Here is a 22,220-nt window from a genome sequence, read left to right on the forward strand (position 1 = left end):
ATCTAAGGAGCTGTACTTCTCTTTTAAACAAATTTACTTCTACATATTTATTCTCTTTAATAGTATTCACTGGAAAAGCAGTAGCACTGCAGTTAGAAACAAATGTTCACTCCCCCTTCTTGCCTGGGATTGAGAAACAGCCTGAGAGACATGTTGGTGATGGGGAGAAACACCAACAAAACTTCCTATGCTTTAGCCATAACTACTGAAACTTGTATTTAACTACAAAGCTTCATCTCTAAAGATCACAATCTTTAATGAGTATCTGTCAAGAGTGCCTTCTCAGAATAGAATGGCCTACTACAAGAAATGCCAAAATAATGTAAAAAATGCTGAAAGGGTCATGCTAACAGTAGCGCTACAGAGTCACTGTTACCGGTGTGACTGTAGAGTGTGGGCATTTTCTGCTGGTGAATCTTGTGCCTGCACCACTCTACCTGCTCTTCAATAGTAGCTCTAAATTAGCAATTAATGCCACAAGGAGAACAAGTTCAAACTTTAGTATATGGCAGTAAGGATCAGTTTCCATGAAATCCAGCACTTCATGTCTCAATAAATTGAAAAGTGCATAAAGCAATGAATCACAAGGTTATATTCAGATTCTGCAGAGTCATTTTTCAGCCACAGAAAAACAACACTTGCCAGGCTTAGAATAGCAGCACTGATCTAAAGGACAGTGCTGCTTTTCTAAAGGATAATGGTGCTGTGATGGTTTTAAAAAAATGTATACCATAAAAGAACAGGTTAAGTGATAAGAGAAGGCATTTCAATTCTATGCTTCAATGAATATTATTGACACAGTTGTTAGGAAGGTGGAGAAGATGAGCTGTCAAGTTTTGTGACTTAACTTCTATTTCATACAGTTTCGTTAAACACACCGATTTTCTACTTAATTTTTTTTTATGAACATTTTTTTATGTATTTGCCATTGGTCAGATGAAGAGACCACATGGCAGCAAAGGGCTAGAGAGGACAGTCCTGTGGTCTCTTGCCTTTCTGTATATAAAAGCAAGAAAAGATCAAAAGGACTGGCAGCAACTGGCTCAGTTCCACTCACTTCTCAATGTACTCCAACATTACTTATGGACTGGCATTAACTCACAAGTAACATCTCACTTGTGTTAGGACTAAATGTTCTAAGAAAATACGGGAAGTTGTCTTCAATCAAGTCTTGATGGGCTACTGGTCATTGTCCTTCATTTGCATCTAGTAGCTCAACACCTTGAACTAGGGAGCCTGAGTGTTATGGCAGATCCACTCGTCCAGGGCTGAATTTAGCAAGGTGGGGAGCAGAAAACTGCCCTGCTGCACAACAGCGTTTGAGATTTCCATTTGCTGGGCAAAGCCTTTAGTTAAGCCTGGAAATGTGGACGTGCATGCTCCTGCTGCCAGAATCAGTGTAAGGAAGACCTGGGTGCAGCCTTCCCAGTTGCACAAAAAAGCCTTAGAGCTTTTTCCCCTCATCACAGCTACTGAGGCAAGCTGCAAAGCACATAAGCACTGCAGGCCTGCTTCACAAACAGGAAAGATGTTAGAAGGATTATAAATAACAATGACAAGCTACTGTTGCAAACTGTGCAGAATTAAAGAGGTAACATCCAACAGTTTATATCTGAATACAAATGAGTAGAAGGTAATCTGAACAGGATTTTGAAAAACAAACAACACAAGCCACTGAGGCCGTTTCCCTTCTAGTGCACATCACAAACCCCCTCCTGAAGTTTCATCTTTTATCTAATCTGACCCTGTGCACTGACTCACCTGGACAAACAGGGGTTCTTGTGTTTCCCAGATGTGTTCTTGTTTGCCACAGGAATGAGCAAATACGCATGCTCAACCTGCAAGATGGAAGACAGTACTGGAAGATGGAAACTCAAAAGGCTCACAGTATTAATGCAGTGCTGTGACAGAGAAGGTAGAGCAACTCCAGGGTGCTTGCTGCCCAGCCTTGCTTCTACTGGATGAGGATGCATGACTTTGCTTTTGCTGTATGCTAGATCACAACTAACCAGACTGTCACTTTTTAGTACAGAAGACACAAGGACGGGTGCAATAAAGAGCTATTAAGTACAGAGTCCCTTGTAATAACAACAATCCACTGTCCCCTAAAATAGAAAGGCTACAGGGCATCAAATATTAGCAATTAACAGGTATTATTTGTTAAGCTGGAAAGCATCTTGCTGTGGGATATTATATGCACTAGAAGTTGAACTTCATTCTTCTTTCATTAGTTTGACTAAAACCACTATCTCTAGCTCAAAACTGCCAGAGATACAGATCAGTAGAGGTTAAAGAAGCATGTACTTGGAGGAAGCCAAGTTAACATTAGCATACTCCGTCCTTACACACTTCCTTGGTATCCAGCACCGGCACTTGGAAAAGACAGTGGACTGACCTCTGGTTTTACTGTGGCTGTTTCTTAAGGAAGTAACATACAGCGTGAATTGCAGTGCATGCATTTCCAGGAAAGCATGGAAATAGCAAGGAAAATATCAAGATGAGCTACAAAAGCAAGCCAGGAGCTAGAAAGCAGGCCACACAATAGGAGTTCACCAAGCTTGAATTGTTGAGGCTGTTGAAGAGAATTTACAGAAGCTTAGGTGGAAAAGGGGATCTCAGACAGGGCAGAAAAGAGGGTTTTACAGTCTCAGAAAGCCACATGTGTTGGATTACACTGAAGATCATATAGGTTCAACCCTGGAATTATATATTAATTATTGGAATAAACTGATCAGTTAGTGCTGGACTGACAGTTGTGTTGTTCTTTTTTTGATGATATAGTATATAATTAAAGATGTCCTTTAGCTTTCAGAAACATCTGTATGGCTGAAACAAGTAAGATTCAAGTGAGAGATGCTGGACATGGACTCTCTTACCACAGAATCTACAAACAAATTGGAAATGGATACAGTTGGCTGGTATGTGCTGGAATAGATGCAGTCTGCTCTCCCTGGGTATTCCCTGAAAGACCGGAAGTGAGGAGTCTTACAGGTTTGTCTGCAGTAGAAAGTGGTATTGGAGACAAAAGGTAATCACAAGGAAATGCGTTAACACAATAGGGGCATAACCTTACTGAGTTAACAGTGGGCATGGCTTGCCTCATCAATGCAAAGCCAAGCTCCATCAGACAGAGAACTCCTCAGATTTCTGCTTTGATCAAAATATGTGTCTCTAACAGGTACCAGTCTGAGTAGTGGTTTGAATTAGGAGAAGAGGCTAGAGGCAGATTTAACAATTAAGGTGTTTTACAGTGTTGCCACACATTGTTGAATTGCTGGTGCCAATCATACTGTAAGTCAATATACTGAAAGTTTTTGAGGTCTTCTGGGAACTGCTAGGATGAGGAGCTTTAGATGCACAGAGTTGTTAGCATTAAGATCGGAACTGAGTAAATGATACCTCAGTCAAACTTCAAAAATTAAAATTCTGAATCCTGAGCAAGTCAGGAACCCAGCAAATCCTGCTTTTTTGTCTGACATATTCCTCATGACTCGGCACAGGAAATAACCCCATCTGCTGCAAGTAAACACCAGGAGAAAGCATGAGACATTGAAAAAAGTGGCAGCCTGAAAAAAGAGACATCACAACTTGTGTTCTGCAAGGCAAAGGTTGCTGGGAAAAATCTAATCCAGCTATCTGAAACAGGGATAAAAGAAACCATAAAAGCACAAGGAGAACCAAAAGACTTTCTCTTTTCTGAGCACAACAAATGGCTCAGTAATACAAAATGTCAGTTGGCACTTGAAGCACAGTGGATGGCCAGACAGAAAGTGCTTTTTTAAATCATTACCACATTGGGAACACACAGATGTGCAGTACAGCTACATCTGCGCATTGTAATTTCTACAGTAGTCACAACTTAATGAATCATCAGTTGTGGCAAGATCAATGAACCGAACCGCACAACAAACTAAAGCCAGTAAATTCATGCCCAGGGCAAGAGCTAAGGGTTTATTTTATTAATTATTTTTTTTTTAGCACTTCTATCATTTTAAGTATCTAATTAGTAAGAACATGAATCCTTCATCTTTTGAAAGTCCTACTGCAAAAGAGAAAGATTTCATTCATGTTTGCTAAATTCAAGCCCAGATAATGTTCACCTGATAAGCATTTTTTTCCTTGGAACTATGAGCACATGGCAGGCAGAAGTTACAATGTTCAGACGTGTGCTACATGCCAATCAGGTAGACTCTGATTAAGCCTACCACCTCTAGGCAAAACAACTGCTATTTTTTCCATGAGGCCAGATTATTGCTGCAGGCAAAGCATCAACTAAGGTTCTCTGCAATGCCACTTTCTGAAGGGACAAATTCATATCCAAATCAAGCAACCAAATCATTTATTTGTAAAGAACACACACTGAGTTTCCCTCTGGCCTCAACCCATTCAACAACCCCAATGCTGGCTTTGCTGATGACAAATCTACATGCACAATCTAGCTTAGGCTTCACATCAGTGATATTCTTACAGGCAAAAAAAGCTGCCCTAATTAACCTCCTTGCAGGAGGCAGAACACAACACTCAGTCTTCTTATAGAGAATGGTCTATGCAAGCATAGGCACTCCCTGCTGACCTCTTCACTCTTCCAGGTGAACCATTTTGATTTCTACCATATGTAAGCTTTCAGTGGATTGGTACTTGCCAGGGGTTCAGCTGGGCTCTTGTCTCCCTTCCAGACAGACTCCAAGGGACACCAAGCTCTCTGCTTTGCCTGGCTTGTTTGTCACATGCTAGGTATGGAGCTCCATCTGGATAGCACTTCCTTGAATTGTAGCACTGCTGGCATGCGCTACTCTTCCCTGCTGGGACTCAGAGTGAAGGAGAGGGAGGCTCACTTTAAAAGGCTAATTCTGTTCCTCTTCCTGACCTTCTATAAAAATGTAACTGGATATCCTGTCATCATGGACTATGCATTCCCCAATTCATTACCTTCCCCTGAAACAGCTTTTGTTAGTACCACCCTGTGTGCAGTTTATCAGTTTATGCATTTTTCATCAACATGTGCATGATTTCTCTCTCCAAGGACTTTCTTCACACTGGGACCAACTGTGGCATTGTCTAAATCAAAGAGATACAGAAAAATAAATTCCAGCATTGCGTTGCTTGCAAGCAAAGCACCATTTTGGAGCTGTCGCACCAAAAAGCAAGACTTTGGGTTTAAGGTCTCCAACAGGAAAATGTTTCCAGCACCTTTTCAGGGGTCTCAGTGTAGCCAAAACATCATAATGCTAGCTCTGTTGCATGTAATGTTTTATGCAGTTAGTTTTATTTAAGGCATTCTGCATCCTGTGCTGACAGGCAATCCTATGGCAACGGAACTCCCCCCAGTCCTAGCTTGGAATAGCAACACAGTGAACATTCGTACACTGCAGCTGGATAAAGTTATGGCTCTGATCACTATTTAGACTTCTCAACTCATACACTAAGAACTTGGAAAGGTTTCATCCAGAATGGACCCTTGTGATAAAAGGATTGAAGGAACAGAGCACAGGATTAGCACAACAGATGAATACATTGCAGTGTTTTCCCATGGCATCATCCAACCTGCCTCATCAAGGCACTAGATGATCTTGAAAAGACAGATCTTATTATACCTCACACCCACTGGTTTTTCTCTAGGATAAAGGATTTGAAAGAGCTATTTTGCAGCTCTGGGCAGAAAGAATCTGAGCAGGCAATAGTGCCAGAAAGAGTCACTACTGTATTATCTAACTGAAATATCCACAAAAACAAACAGCTGCTCGAAAACTCTATGGGGAAGGTGTTGTTTTACTACTACAAGGTACATACTCTTAAAAAGATTCTCTAGGCTTCTAAGGCAGCAAATGGAATGCACGTATTTTAGATCATCTTTATACCAAACATATTTTAATCACTAACAGCTCAAGTAACAAATTAACAATGAATGTTCACACAATAATTACTTCCTTGCATTCAAAATTAGGGCCAATTATTCCTTTTGCTCATTATCTGGGCACTGCATTTAATAAGCATCACAAATGTAGTGACTTCCTGACACCAGACTGTATAAAAGCAATACAAGATCAACAAGAGATCCATAAGGACAACTAGATGTAGGACTTGTGAATAAGCATGATGCACAAAATGATCAATACTACAGGTCTTCAATGCAAAGCCAGTTTTAGTTTGCACGGCTAACATCTCACACCAAGAGCAAAAGGTGACCTGTCCATCAGTAGCAATTATGTGTTTTTCCATTTTTTGTGCAGGAGAGGAAGTTAACTTGTGAAATATTCTCTTCCACAGGTATAGTAAGTGACACATGAAGTGTACTACTCCCTACATTGACATCCTCTCTTCTGAACAGCTGTTGTTGCTACAGATTTATTAGCATGTGTTGATATTCCAGTTTCAGGTTTTTCTGGCTTTTAGTTTAAAATAGTGATTTCTCCAAGAATGATTTAACTGGGGCTGTGATATTATTTTTTTTTTTTGTGAGGAGAAGAAGAAGATAAGACACAGAACATAAGCCCAAGATGACTGTATAGAAACTTTCTTGTATGCAGAGATTTATGCTTTTATAACTATAAGCACTCCATTCTCTAGGGTCATGGTTATCACATTCTGTTCTCTCTATGCGCCATTTTCCATTTAAGAACTTACTCTCTAGTTCTATTAAGTGGATATATTCTCCCACTTCTGCAGAAGAAGTTATAGAAGATCACTGTGGTGCTACATCTTCTTAAGAGCCTGTGTAAGTCATGGCATACCAGTAAATGACAACAGGTCACTAAGCTCTGAGCAAAGAGTCTCCCGCTTATTAGCAGATATAGAAGATAATTTTGCCAAAGTAGTTAAGGACTCAAAAAGGCTTTTCAGGGCACCTTGCTCTTGCCCTTCCCTTTTTGCTTGGAACCAAGGCAGATAATCCATATGGCATTATCCAGCAGTGTTTCCCATTAATTTCCAATAGTTCAAACAATGAGCTACTAACTCATTCAGAAGGCCATTCCACAACCTAACACACTTCAAACACTGCAAATACATAACAGCAACTAAATTTATTAGTCAGCAGGAGACAGCAGCAGGACTGACATACAAGCTACGGAGAGCACATCTGTCAATAACAGGTTGCTACAGAATGAGGCATCTTGAAAAGAGATCCAGCAGTAAGAAAGGTCTTTTGAAACGTCTGGTGATAAAGATCTATTATTTTAGCTTCTGATGGTCACCAGTAGATGTTAAATCTGACAAGAAATATGATTTTTTGTTTTTATTCTGTCAAGGTTTGCAGTACTTGAATTATCGAAAGGAACTAAGCTCTTGTTTGCCTGTTCCAGATGAATTATATACGCTTCCACTTTTACAGTAAGAAACTGATAGAGTTATAATTGTGGGGTTTCATGTCTTTTTCTTCTCTGAAAGACTTCCAGATCCATGTATACACAATTCATTAATGGAAGTATTTTCTTCTGGCTGCCAGTTCTCCAAACTCAATTTATTATCTTAGAGTCACCAGGTCCAGCCTCAGCATAGTTATTACCAGATAAACATTTTGAGAGCCAAATCAGGGCTCACTGACACCTCATCAACACCATTCTCGTTTGTTATTTCTTTATTAGTAGTGCAACAATGGTCTCTATCAAAAACTTCCTCAAATATCAGTTCTGAAACAACCATGCACTAACAACCTCTGCACAAACGGTGGGTATCAAATTGACAGGATTGTGGAGATGGCGTAAATAAATAGGACAGTCAAAAAATAAAGCAAGAGCCAAATCACCTTAAGTGACAGGGATAATAGGAGCAAACATAAGAAATACTAAGAGATTATGCTATCAACCTATTGCTTCAAAACAAGAGGAGAGAAGACAAACGCAGGTGCATTAGAGAAACACAGAGAAACTATGCTAGCCAGTGTCCAACTGAACAGAAAAACCAGCTATGATTCCAGTATACATTTGACTGTATCTCCAAAACCCATGAATCCTTCAGTGCTTTTGAAAAGACGCTTGTAAGACTCCTTGTGTGCACATCTCCAGTTGGTGTGCTCAAAATAAAGTCCCTGAAATCAAACAAGAACAGGTACAGAACAGGACCACTGAGACCAGGAGAATCAAAAAGATTGGCAGATCATCTATGAAACTAATGTGGGGATTCTACTGCCAAGGGAGGCTTACTTGGCCACTTTCTGGTACAGATTAGGACATGAGCTAGCAAACAACCTAAACACTCTCATTTTCCCTAACAAATACATGCACTTCAAGATTAGCATTCTGTGACATTACACCTATGATATTCTTGCCCTTTTTTCTTCCATAGTAACTAGTCCAAAAAGCTTATAGGACATCTCCTTCACTTTGTTGCTCCACTCTCCCACCCTTTTTAGACTACCACTCTTTTTAGCCTAAGGCCTAAGACAGGGATTCCATCCTGGTTTACTGCCTACTGACACCATAAAAATCCCAGCCCTGCCTAAGCTTTCAGGCACTGTTGTGATCTTGGAGTTGGGGTACACAGAATGCCAGCCCTTCTACAGTGACATGAAAGGCAGTGCTGGTGGCTGCTGCCTCCCAGCTGGGACCAATGGTCTGTTCCAATGGAGAGTCAAAACAGATTACTTTAAACCACAGATGATTTAATCTAACCTGCTTGATTTCAAACTGGAACAGAGATGCAGAAGCAGTCATCTGGCCATCCCTGGTCTCAGCTGGGAGATGGTAACCCACAGGGACACCTCCCCAACAAGACAGGAACCTGCCTTTGTGAGTGCATCTCTGCCAGAGAGTTAAACTAATCTGTTTGTGTCTCATTTACCTACTGGAATAGGCTGAATGTTTTGACAGCAGAGCAGCAGTAGAACAGCCTGACACACTTTCCACGACAATCTCCCTGGAAACTGTAAAATAGCATACAGTGAGAAGCAACCTGTCCTTACAACCTGAGCCCAAGAAAAGAGAAAATAATGCCCAATTATCAATTTTTGTAACGAGGAGAAGTTACCAGGAGTTTGCCACAAGGCTCTGAATGAGCATCCACATTTCTGAATATCTTCATGAGGGATTTAAGAAACGGAGCAAACAGAAAGGACACAACTGTTATTAGTGACAAAAATCCTTAGCTGAACATGATTTCCAGTACCAAAGTCAGCGCTTACCAACTGCTGAATAAACTTTGAATAGAGACAGGGAGCTCTTTCTACAGGACATATTACTACTACAACTGCGCATTTACAACTTCAAGCTACTAGTACTTGGAGATATGAATCCCCTGTTAGAGCTTTTGTAGAATTCTGTAGAATATACTTCCTTCTTGTTTGCTTGCCACTTAACCTCCCTTGGTTTTAGCTGGCAAGTCCTTCCTGAATCACAGGTGCTGCCTTTGGGTGTTGCAATATCATTGACGCCATTAGCTTGCTGATAAGAATGTGACAACATCCCATCCTGTTACAGATGTAATCTCACATGACCTCATTTGAGAGGCAATATGCAGAAACAGCTGCTTGCTGTAAAAAGAAAAATGTTCCCAAGATCAAGAGGTCAGTATCTTTTCAGACACAAGTTTTATGGGAATGCACAACTCCGAAGGGTTCAGCTTGGCATGAACTATGTGGTATTTCAGAAAAAACTTTTCAAAGGTTGTATTTCTTGCTTCATAAACTTGTGGAATGAACCTGGATGTTAACCTTAGCGCATGGCAGTCTCCTGTTGGAACTCACTATCACAGATACATTATGTGGTTATGTGCCATTAGTTAATCATTTAAACGGAGATAAGAAATGGAAATTATGGCATTTGGGTCTGATATGTTCTAAAGATCTGCTGACTCTCCCGTTTGGAGGACAGACCAACAACATTTAAAACTTTTCTTCACCTGAGAAAATTATTTCTTTGACTCTTATTCACAGCCAAGAAAGTCTTTCTTGTTAAATATTATAAAAAATAAACTTTAAGAGTAGGACTAACATTCATATTGAATCCAAGTTTTGAGAGTAAATAAATAAAATGAAGAGAACCAGGAATTTCACACCTGGATTGAGGTAACAGGTGCTCTACAGAGACAAAAATTAAATAGCTAAAATAGCTCTTCAGATACACTGGCAGCCTAGGTATTGAAAGCATAGGACGTAAGGGATACAAATGAAACAGTCTCTGTAAATTTTCTTGGTCTAATTGAACAGATCACTAGTTCTGCTCAATGTTATGCATGCTATGGCACCAAGAGACAACCTCTTTCCCCTTGAACTTCTAGGATTCTTTTAGCCACTGTTCGGTACCTGAGAAATGACCAGATTTGTCAGCATGATGACAAAGCTCCTAAATTGAGTTACCAGACCAACACCAGGCAACCTGTGGTCAAGCAGCGCAACATACTCTTTCCTTGTGAACACCATTTATACCTTAAGAGCTTAAGTCCACATGAGCTCGGATTTACATTCTTTCAGGTGACAATCGAAATTTCTCAACGAGGCCACCGTGAGTAATTGGCTTAATGTTTCCCGTTCTAACAAGCATGGGACATGCCATAATCCAGTGCAAAGCAAACACACTCAAGACATCTTCATTTCTCTGTGTATCACTGTATTTTAGGAAGTTTCCCTAAGCAGGGAAGCATGCAGAGGATCACTGTGCTGCAGCTCTTGGAAATGCAATAGTTACAGAGGTCCATTAACTGCCTGCCTCATACAGAAAGAAAATTACTATTTGGATTGCTTGTGTAGAGAGCAAAGAACAGGAGTAGGACCTCTGCCACCAAAACAGTCTTTCTTGCCAAGGAGAGACCAAAGGAAGTTACAACAGGACATGAAACATGTAGAGGAAAGACCTGTCCTCTGCTAATCAGAAACATGAAGAGAATACTACCAATCCCAGGAGCAGCAGCAGGGTATGGGAAGCCTTAATTCATTTACACGATCAGAGTGAGCATATGGAAATGGATTCCATTTCCCTTCTATAATTCTTTCAATTGTATAACACATTGCTAGAAATTCTTCTTGGCAAAAAGATGCAAATACAATGCAGACAAACATGAAACAAAGTACAATGATCTTACTGATCTTTTGGAACTAACCAAACATAAACAAGGATTAAGCATAACTAACTTCTGTTTACTACTGCAGTAACAAAAATCACTTTCAGAAGAGTGTTTACAAAAAAGGAATATTATTTGAAGCCTTCTGAGATCCAGTTCTCTGCAGAAATCATTTGTAAAAGTCAAATGCTTTATCATTTACAGCATTTCAAACAGGGTAACCCCAGGAACTGGAATGCAGCTGGCAGATGGTGAATGAAATTAAGCTCATGACATGGTTCAGTAAACAGCAAATTACGATAAGGTGGAGGTGCTTTCCACCCTGAGACAACTGCTGCACACTGGGGAACTTTCCAGGGCTTCACTGAAGCACACCAAGACTTAGAATCATAGAATAGTTAGGGTTCCAAAAGACCTTAAGATCATCTAGTTCCAAACCCCTACCATGGGCAGGGACACCTCACACTAAATCATATCACCCAAGGCCTCGTCCAACATGGCCTTGAATGCTGCCAGGGATGGAGCATTCACGACTTCCCTGGGCAACCCATTCCAGTGCCTCATCACCCTTACAGGAAAGAATTTCTTCCTTATATCCAATCTAAACTTCCACTGTTTAAGATTTAACCCATTACCCCTTGTCCTTTCACTACAGACCCTAATGAAGAGTCCCTCTCCAGCATCCCTATAGGCCCCCTTCAGATACCGGAAGGCTGCTATGAGGTCTCCAAGCAGCCTTCTCTTCTCCAGGCTGAACAGCCCCAACTTTCTCAGCCTGTCTTCATACAGGAGGTGCTTCAGTCCCCTGATCATCCTCGTGGCCCTTCTCTGGACTTGTTCCAACAGTTCCATGTCCTTTTTATGTTGAGGACACCAGAACTGCACACAATACTCCAGGTGGGGTCTCACAAGAGCAGAGTAGAGGGGCAGGATCACCTCCTTTGACCTGCTGGTCACGCTCCTCTTGATACAGCCCAGGATACGGTTGGCTTTCTGGGCTGCAAGCGCACACTGAAGCCGGCTCATGTTCATTTTCTCATCGACCAGCACCCCCAAGTCCTTCTCTGCAGGGCTGCTCTGAATCTCTTCTCTGTAGCTGTGCCTGGGATTGCTCCGACCCAGGTGTAGGACCTTGCACTTGGCATGGTTAAACCTCATGAGGTTGGCATCAGCCCACCTCACAAGTGTGTGAAGGTCCCTCTGGATGGCATTCCTTCCCTCCAGCATTATCAACCGAACCACACAGCTTGGTGTCATTGGCAAACTTGCTGAGGGCGCACTCAATCCCACTGTCCATGTCAGCAACAAAGATGTTGAACAAGACCGGTCCCAACACCGATCCCTGAGGGACCCCACTCGTTACTGGTCTCCAGCTGGACATTGAGCCATTGACCACAACTCTTTGTGTGCGGCCATCCAGCCAGTTCTTTATCCACTGAGTGGTCCATCCATCAAATTGATGTCTCTCCAATTTAGAGACAAGGATGTTGTGTGGAACAGTGTCGAACGCTTTGCACAAGTCCAGATAGATGACATTAACTGCTCTACCCCTGTCCATCAGTTCCTTAGCCCCACCATAGAAGGCCACCAAATTGGACAGGCAGGATTTCCCCTTAATGAAGCCATGCTGGCTGTCACCAAGCACCTTGTTGATTTTCATGTGCCTTAGCATGCCTTCCAGGAGAACCTGCTCCAAGATTTTGCCAGGCACAGAGGTGACACTGACTGGTCTGTAATTCCCTGGGCCATCCATTTTCCCCTTCTTGAAAATGGAGGTTATATTTCCCTTTTTCCAGTCGTCGGGAACTTCACCTGACTGTCATGATTTCTCAAATATGATGGCCAGTGGCTTAGCAACTCCATTCGCCAGCTCCTTCAGGACCCACGGATGGATTGATTCAGGTCCCATGGTCTTGTGTACATTCAGGTTTTTAAGATGGTCTCAAACCAGTTCCTCTCCTACAGTGGGCACAAGGTCTTCATTCTCACAGTCCCTGCGTCTACTTTCCAAGACTTGGGTGGTGCTGTCAGAGCCCTTGCCAGCAAAGACCGAGGCAAAGAAGTCATTCAGAACCTCAGCCTTCTCCAAATCCTGTGTAGCCAGTTCTCCCGAGAGCTTCCGGAGGGGGCCTACATTGTCCCTAGTCTGTTTTTTATTTGCTATGTACTTACAGAATCCCTTCCTGTTATTCCTAACATCCCTAGCCAAGTTTAATTCTAACTGGGCCTTAGTTTCCTAACCTGTTCCCTAGCTTCCCGGACAACATCCCTGTACTTTTTCCCAGGCCACCTGGCCTTGCTTCCAGCTTTTATAAGCCTCTTTTTTCATTTGAATTTTCCTCAGCAGCTCCTTATCCATCCAAGGAGGTCTCCTGGCCCTCCTGCTGCACCTCCTTCTAGCTGCACTTCCCCGAGTTCTGCCAGCACAAAGCCAGCCAGTGAAATTTAACTTGCTGGGTTACCTTGAGACTGAAAAGCAGTGTGCAAGCAACCCTTTACCAGCTCTTCTGTCTGTCCTCTTTACCGGGAGCTGCTCTCCTGTGGAGCCTGGCAGCCTCTCCAGGCAGATAACTACATGCCACATGATTAGGAGTTCGGGAAAGGGGCATAGGGGATTTGCACAGATCTGTGCTGGAAATGGAAATTGGACATGGTATTTTCATTTTCATCTAACCTACTTAAAAACAAAGGAAAATGAAACTGAATATATTCAGTGCCACTTGGCTATGACTATATGCTCTGGATTATGGAGGAATGAAATAAGACTGCTTCCAGAGCATTAAAGGACAAGTTACAATTATGTAGTTTCCCAGTTCTGGAAATCAAAACCTGTAACCAAGCAAGTAGTGACAGGACAAGGGGAATGGCTTTAAACTGAAAGTGGGTAGATTTAGATTAGATATTAGAAAAAAATTCTTTGTTATGAGGGTTGTGAGACACTGGCACCGGCTGTCCAGAGACGCTGTCGCTGCCCCATCCCTGGCAGTGTTCAAGGCCAGGTTGGATGGGGCTTGAGTAACCTGGTATAGTGGAAAGTGTCCTGGCCCATGGCAGGGGGGCTGGAACTACATGATCTCTTAAATCCCTTCCAATCCAAACCATTCTGTAATTCTGTTAGTCTATGAAAGTCCTGGGAGAAGGGACTGGTAATACACATTGTGTTTGAGCCTTCTTCCTTTCACAGAGAATCCATGTACTCCTCCCTCTGCCCCCTGAAGACTCTTTTGGTTTTGGCACTAATTTTCCCTGTCTTCCTGTTGGGTGGAGCTTGCTGGAAACCACAGACTGAAGATATACTTTGGTCCACAGGCAGCTAGAGACAAACACTGTTATCATCACCTTTCCTCATACAGCTGAACCCAGAAGGAGTTTTGTGGAAGAACGCCACATAGACACTCCTGAAATCAGCCTGCTGCCACGTTCTTCCACGCTGGCATCCTTCCTAGTCACTTTTCATATTATCTCCCTATTTAAAAAGCTCTGTAATTCTCAACATTACCACTGAATAATATATTTATTAATTTGTTAGCGCCACTAACTGTCCCCAAGGCCTTTCTTGGGAATGCGTGTCAGCTTATTGATTCTAGCCCTCCTCTCTCTGTGCTGCTTTCCTCCTCTGCCAGGCAGGCAGGAATGTACGTACTTCTGTGCTGCCTCAGGTCATAATTGGAAAAAAGATAGAAATGTTCAGTATGACTCATACATAATTCAGCTTATCAGCTACCCAGGAGAAATGAGAAGGTATATGCACGTCTATTTCTCCTGCTATCAACAGGAGATATAATTTCCAGTTACACTAAGTATACGCAGTTTGGTCACAACAGGACTTGCAGTTAGAAGGGAAAAATGAGAGACATGGGAGCAGAGAATGAAAGGGTAGTAGGGAACCAAACTGTTGAAAGAGATTCACTAATGTGAGAATACCCAGTTCCTCCAGGAGACTGGACTTGTGCTTTTCTCTTAATATTCAGAATGGAGTAAGTTGGCAATTAGAAAGGATTATCTGCCTCTGATCTGTAAAACATTGCAGAAATCTGAATAAAATAAAGCTCCAGATTAGTTAGCTACAAAGACATCTAATAACAGCCTGCTAAACCCTGACTACAACTTCTGGATTTAATCTTAAGGCCTATGTGCTAAAGAGCAAATTGTGAAGAAGTATTAAAACTTACTGTTACAAAGGATTTTTAATGCAAAAATCAATACATGCTGTGTATTTAGCAGCATGTAATCATAAGGACATCTATGACAGAGCTTTGTCATGCACCAGGGACCACTGCATTAGTCAAATTCTTGAGAGGAATTGCAGAATGTCTGCATCAGTCAAACTGCCACCTGAGAGCAACTACAGAAATTATTTTAACCCCAGAAGCACAGGGAAAATCCAGTCCTAGTTGACAGCCTTGAAGGTATTAAGGGTTCCATGTGAAATGTGTCATTTTCAAATACGTCTAAAAATTAATGTTAGGAAAGTGATGCTTTGAGGAAGGTGGGGCACTTACCACTACATTTTGGAGGCCATTGAGACTAAACGCAACCACAAACAGGGCACTGAGTTACAATATCTGCTTTGCCAACAAGTAAGCAAAGAAACATTATTACTAAAAAAAAAATTCACACTCCCAAAATGCAGAAACAGCACAACCTAAGGCAGACAGCACAGAACAATAAGACAGCATGACTGAAAAAAAAATAATACACATCTGTCCATAGAAAGTCTCAGAAAAGAGAAATATGTTTTTTCTGAAATACAGATACATCATAACAGAACTCATCTCCATCAGTTAAGCCAACGTAAGAGGCACAAGTAGCTCTTCATCCTTGGTAATCAAGCTCACAGCTCTATATGCATGAGCACATACAAACTGTTATACTGCAAATGTTTCTTAATTTTGCCCATTACAAGAGTGCTCAGCAAGGGGTCGATACTCTTCAGTTAGAGAGGAAAACACAGCCCCCAGCCTGCATATCATTTTTAACCTTATGGGATCATGTTAAACTAGCATTACCCCTGATTAAAGGACATCTCCAAATAGAGACACAGGCTCTGTGCCTGACTGGTAGAGACTGTTGCCTCTGCAGCTCTTCACTTGTGTGCACGTGTGTCTTTTCCTGTCTCTGGCTTTTTCTAACTTTCCCTGTTAATGTTGTGGTCTGAGAGTTTTACCTCATCAGGAAAGCATCAGGAGCACCATGGAGCTAAGAAATACTGTTGTGCTCCTTCATGCAATGCATGTCTCTGTGGGCCTTTGAACATTTAACACAGAGCAAATAAATTATTAGTGTGTGTGTGCATATGCATACATATCTGAGATACATAAAGGCAACTGCAAGCAAAGGAAACAGGAATGTGCCTGAATGCGTGGTTGGGTATTCCAGTACTGTCACAAAAATCCAGTTGCAAGAAGCATTTAAATGCAGATCTGCACATAAACTGCTGAAAGATCTCCACTGAGCTTTATGCACTCACATACATGACTGCAAAGGCAAGAAGTAACAAAAAGAATGTGATTTCTCCCCCAATAATTTTCAAGTCTATAGCATTTGTTACCCCATTTGTAGTAATACTACTATTGAAGAGCAAGCTGATTCTTTAAGATGCCCCACCTCCAGAAACAAGATACACGATCATATCAAGTAGTGAATGATTTCTGTGATTCAAATCACCATAGTGTCTGAGCACGCTACAGTTGTTTGTACCCTTTGTCACAGAGCAGAGAGGAAAATAAGATTACCTTTATGCTATAAATGGGGGTGGGAGAACAAGGGACAACAGGTAGCTCGTCATGTATGGCTTGCACACTCATCACTGGGATAACCAGTCACCTCTGGTTCAAAAATCATACAACAACAAACACTTTCCCGTCTAGCTTTCTTCATTATTCAAAAGTTTCTACATCACTCCATATACGCGAAGCAATTTGCCTAATACTTTTCCTGCTTGTCTTAGTAAATGCAATTAAAATAAGAAAGAATCCACTCAGCCAAATGCCCCAGATTCAGAACATCTCAGCACAGTTACAAAATCCTATATATGAACAAATAAAACAAAACATTGATGAGCTGAAAAAAAACCGATTTCCTTAAAAGCAGACAATAAATTTGACAATCTAATATAAGAAAAAAAACAACCCCATCGACTCATCACAATCCTTTTTGTATCTAATATACTGCCCTTCCACAAAAAATGCCATTGAGAGGAAATAACACAGCAAGCAAAATAAAGCCTGCCCATATAGTGGACAAGGATCAAAATCTATCCTTTAACAGAAGAAACAGAATAACAAGTTGTGACTACTGCAAAAAGCAAACTGACCTAAATGCCACATCAAACTCAAAATATGAAGAGTAACCTGAAAATCTGTTCAAGAACAGTGCTGATTTAATCCAGAAGGTGTAGCAACACAGATTAAGTTTATGACTGTCAGATACAATTCTTAGATACCCTGAAGATGTGTTATTATATCAAAGCAGACAGATGAGAAAAGTATACAAGTGCTTCTGTAGCTAGCCTTCCAAGTTAGAAATGACACATCCCAATCAAACAATACAACTAAAACACTTGAAAGAAAGTTCAGAATCTGAAATCCTTTCATGATTGCCTCAGAAGTCTTAGTTTCTAACACTGGGTGAAATTACAGCAAATGATACAGAAAGAACACAGCTTTTCCAAACCAATCTAAAATATCACCAGGTCATTTAAAAGCACCAAACCAAAAGGTAGCTACCAAAGCCAAAGCCATGTCTTCTGTCACCTAAGGCATGAAAAAACTTCCCACTTACCTTCTAACACTGTTAATTTGGCACTCGTGTTTATCTCCCCAACACTGTTGGTTGCTGTGCACTCGTAGATAGCTTCATCTCGATGAACACGCAGGGGCTGTATCCGCAGAACTGATCCTGATCCATCATCAAACTCTATAACCTTTAACATTGAAAAGAAAGCACTGCTTTACTGATATCTTCTCCAACAAAAACCTAAAGTCAACACAATCCAGGGGTTAAAAAACAGAAACTAAACCAAAACAAGCCCTGTAAGCTAATAAATACCATGCAATTAGTCAAGTGTTCCATGTCCAGAAATGCAAAAATTTCAGAGTCAAGAACATATTTGTCCTCTGAGGAGGCCAGAACAAATGAGGATCCAATGAGGTTCTTTATGAGTCAATTAAGGTTGACAAATTATCACCCTGGTAATAAAGATGTGGATCTGATGATTTAAAGCATCTGAGCCATATTTGTACTAATGGTTTTACTAATCACACTGACAGCAATTTAGTGCCAACTTTCACCTTGATGGAAGAGCAGAATGATATACTCTTGCGGGATTATCAGGAAAATAGTAACTAAGCTAGAATAAAACCTTGAGCACTTACAGTGCATGCTAACACCGGCAGAAAGTAAGGGCTTTTAATGTCCTTCAGCATCAGGTACTTTACAACTCTGGCATAATCAACAATGATGTAATTACAATTCCTTCCTCAGCATAATAAATTAAGTCCTTAATAAATCATTGCCTTTCCATCTATCCTGCTACGCTGTAACATGTATTTCTCTAACTTCTACATGGAAGAAAGAGGTATTTGTCAGTTTGCAGCTGGAAACTATACAGCGTTCTTTAACAGGAAGGCACAGCCTCAGGCCATTGTTAATGCCAAACTCATCCTTCTCTTATTACTGAGCACAGCAAAAGTTAGAAATATTAACTGAACTGCAGATGGTGACAGCATGAGGGAAAGGCACAAGCCCCCCTCCTGTCACTTGGGAACTGCAGGGGGAGATGAAGAGACTAAGCTATATTTTGTTCCAGGCACATGTAAGCCAGCCTAGGACCTGCATTACCCACATGCAAAACCTTCACCCTGTTCTCAAGACCCTGTTTAGGAGTCCTTCTCCTAAACAGCATAAAGACCACATGAGTAAAAATAGGAAGGAGAAGAATAATGTGCAACACAAGACTCTGCAGTGACAGGAGAAATATTTAGAAATCAAAAGGTAATCAAGACCATGGAAAATCTGGTATTCCTCAGGCTGGAAAGAACAGTCCTTCTATTCTAAGTAACAGGAACAGCCTGAAAAAAAAACCCTAATTTGAGGTTAAGCAGAGAAAGAGAGAGAAAGACAGAGAAACATGAACGTCACCATAGTATGTTTTAAGGGATTATTATTTTTTTAATACTCAATTTTAAATTAAATATAAAACTGTGACAAAATGCTGAACTTCCTATAACCTTTACACAAGACAGGGCTACTGCCAAATTTTAAACCAAGACAAAGTCAGAGGCAACAGTGAAATCACTTCAGTGATAAGGACTAGAAAGCAAAGAGATGGAACAACAGAAAAGCTCTTTTGCCCTTACTATCCTTTGAACAAACACTTTGTGTGAAAGGAAGGGAGCTACAGCTACTAAGGACTTCATAGACACTGAGACCAAAATGCTGTTCATTTGTTAGCAATAGATACACCTTTTGTGTAATAACTTACTATGTGTTCATCAAATTTGTTTTGTTGCTTTTTTCTTCTTCCTGTAAAGTTAACTCCAATTTTCCTCCCAGCTACTAGGAAGAAAATTAACTCTATCCCAGCCAAAACCAGGACACCTCCAAATAAAGACTAGCTTAGTAATGAGCTAAAATTAATAGTAATCTACCAAAAAATAAAAGATATTATTCACTATCTAATAAAATATCCCATAAAAATGCCTATAGATCAAAACTAATGTGAATAAAGGTATGAAATTGCTCATATGAATGTATATATGACATAGCCCTCCCATCAGCCACAGTAAGTACCGAATTCACTATAAAGGTTACAGCTACTAAAAAAATAGATTGTTTAAATGATTACTATACAACAAAATGTAACCTTTATTAGGGAAAAAAAAACAATGTAAAACAAGACTAAAATTGATTAATTGAGGTTTCCTGCTCACACACAAAATCATGATTAAAATTGGTGAATTTAATCAATCCATTCTGTGCAGCAAAGTCATCTTGTGCTCTGGTGAGAAAAGCAAAACCATCAAAAAGACAGGGGATTAGAGGAAAGGCAACAGAATGGTAGAAGGGTCACATTCCCAAGGACATTTTTAGAGAAAAGAGCCCAATCCAAAAAAGGAAAGTGGAGAAAAAGGTGGAGAAAGTCAGTGAAAATGTATCTGCTATTTAAAATATGGACCAAATTGGACCCTTTTTCAAAAGCATTTCTTACACCTGCTCTTCCCTCTTCCTCTCTTTCAGACTTCAGTTCACAGGGATGTCAAGTCACCCTTCAGGATTACTTCACCATTCCCCTTCCAAGCACATTTGTTGGAGAGATGGCAGTAGATATCACTTAGAAAGCCTTTCAATAGCATTTCTGCATCCCACTTTTGAATTCCACTGGGGTGCCTTATCAATTTTGACAATGAAAATCAAAATTTACTGCTAGATCCAACTCTTATCTGCCATCCAGTTGTAAGCCCCAGTGTCCCATTTGAAGAAGGATGTCTTAAGCATGTGCTTCAAGCATCAAGCTCACAAGACAATACCCGCACTACACTACAGATTGCATTGTTGCAGGGAAGGAAACTGACTTTACTCTAAAGCTCTAGACTCTGCACTGCAGTGATGCAGAGATATCCAAGTTACAATGATGATTATTGTGTAATTAAGACCCACAAGCATTAGGTTTGATTACCAAATTCATATTTTTGTTTTGCAATTACCTCAAACCGCTGAGAACTGACTTTCTTCCCCTTCTTCATCCATGTGATACGAGGTTTGGGCTCTCCTGTTGCCTGACACACAAAAGAGGCCACTCCTCCAGAAATCCCAATCTGATCTTCAGGAGCTTTCATAAACGTTGGCTTGCCTAGAAAAATAACCAAATCACCCCCATGAGGATACAACATCAGATATACATGGAACGTGTCATGTTAATCTAAATTATGAGACAATTGGTGCTCCTACTACAAATCCAGGTTGAATGACCTCAGCCACAGAAATTCAGCGCAGACTGCAATATGACAAGCACAGTTTCTGCTTGAGTACCTCTTTTTCCTGACATGAATGAAGTCCATCTGGCTTGACTGTAAATGAGGGCAACACAGGGCTCCCCCCCAGCCCCCTGGGCATTCTTTCAGGTATATGACAATTTGGAACCATTTTTACGGTTTATTTTTTTTAATAAATGGATTTTTGCAGGTTTATAACATGGTCATAGCATTGGAAATTACCCAACAGCTGAGACACCAAACCTACAAAATCTGCCATACGTTGCCATTAGTTTTCCTGAAAGCTGTTAAGCCGTTCATAAAAATTAACAGATACGGTTTTAAGCGTACAAATAACACCCTTGAATTTCATTTTATATGTGGAGTGACATAAAAATTCTGGTCTGTAAGTATCTGGAAACTTGCACAGGCTGGCCTGTGCTTGGTGAGAGACTAATTAAAGTGAAAGCAATGAAACCAAAGTGACATTCAGGCCTGGAAGTCTCAACAAGAAATGAAAAAGATACAAATACAGGGGGAGAGGAATCATGTGACATTTTAATAATCAATAAAAGTTTCATGAAAATACAGTTGCATCTTTACATCTTCTGGATTTACCTGACAGGCTTGGATGGATAAAACCTGGCATCCAGATGGAATGTTTGTACTTTTCTTTTGCTCTTGCTGTACAAGAAAACTTTGCAATCTGTGATCAAAGGATCACTTTGAAACACTACTCTGTCCATGTGAGAAGTGTTTGATAGCCTTGTATCCCTATTAGGCACTAAAACATATAACTCCTCAGAGGGAGTTAGCAGAATCCACCTATGATGTCATTCAGTGCACTAAGGTCATGTTTCAAACACAGTTCTGACTGACCCCCTCAAAGATGAACCTGAGCTGTAAATGGGGAAGAAACAACTGCTGGGATGTAGAAAGGAGTGGAACAAAAACCTGTTCAACCCCAAGACACTGAACCAGTATTTCCAGTGAAGCTGGTGGTGGTTCCACATCTCCATGTTCTGGACACATCCATGAGTATGTCCTTGAGAGAAAGGGGGATGACACTTGTAAGCCCAGGTGCTTTAAACACTAAGCTTCTCATAAACTGAGGGCTGAGTTTCCCTCATCCAGGAGGGATACATTTTCAGCTATGCCAAAAGAAGACAATCTTTAAATGCATCTTCCTAATGTTTAAGAGATTAAAATCCTAAGAGTGCAGTTGCAAGTTAGAGCTGGGACAGTCTGGCAGCT

At 40.9% G+C, this 22,220-nt stretch overlaps 1 protein-coding gene across 14 annotated transcripts in view; it reads right to left on the reverse strand.

Annotated features, from left to right (window-relative positions):
* PTPRF (protein tyrosine phosphatase receptor type F) overlaps positions 1-22,220 on the reverse strand; it is a 398,994-nt gene that overhangs the window by 185,946 nt on the left and 190,828 nt on the right. For all 14 annotated transcript variants that reach the window (XM_057416512.1, XM_057416531.1, XM_057416501.1 and 11 more), the window contains 2 exons: positions 20,700-20,845; positions 17,776-17,917 (listed from right to left, as the gene is read on the reverse strand). In XM_057416512.1, coding sequence (XP_057272495.1) covers positions 17,776-17,917; positions 20,700-20,845 — 288 coding nt within the window. The remainder of the gene's footprint in view (positions 1-17,775; positions 17,918-20,699; positions 20,846-22,220) is intronic.

The sequence above is a fragment of the Pezoporus wallicus genome, unplaced genomic scaffold (genome assembly GCF_028554395.1).
Source record: "Pezoporus wallicus isolate ANWC-B61680 ecotype Strahan unplaced genomic scaffold, APGP_CSIRO_Pwel_v1 contig_5908, whole genome shotgun sequence".
Lineage (NCBI taxonomy): Eukaryota > Metazoa > Chordata > Aves > Psittaciformes > Psittacidae > Pezoporus > Pezoporus wallicus.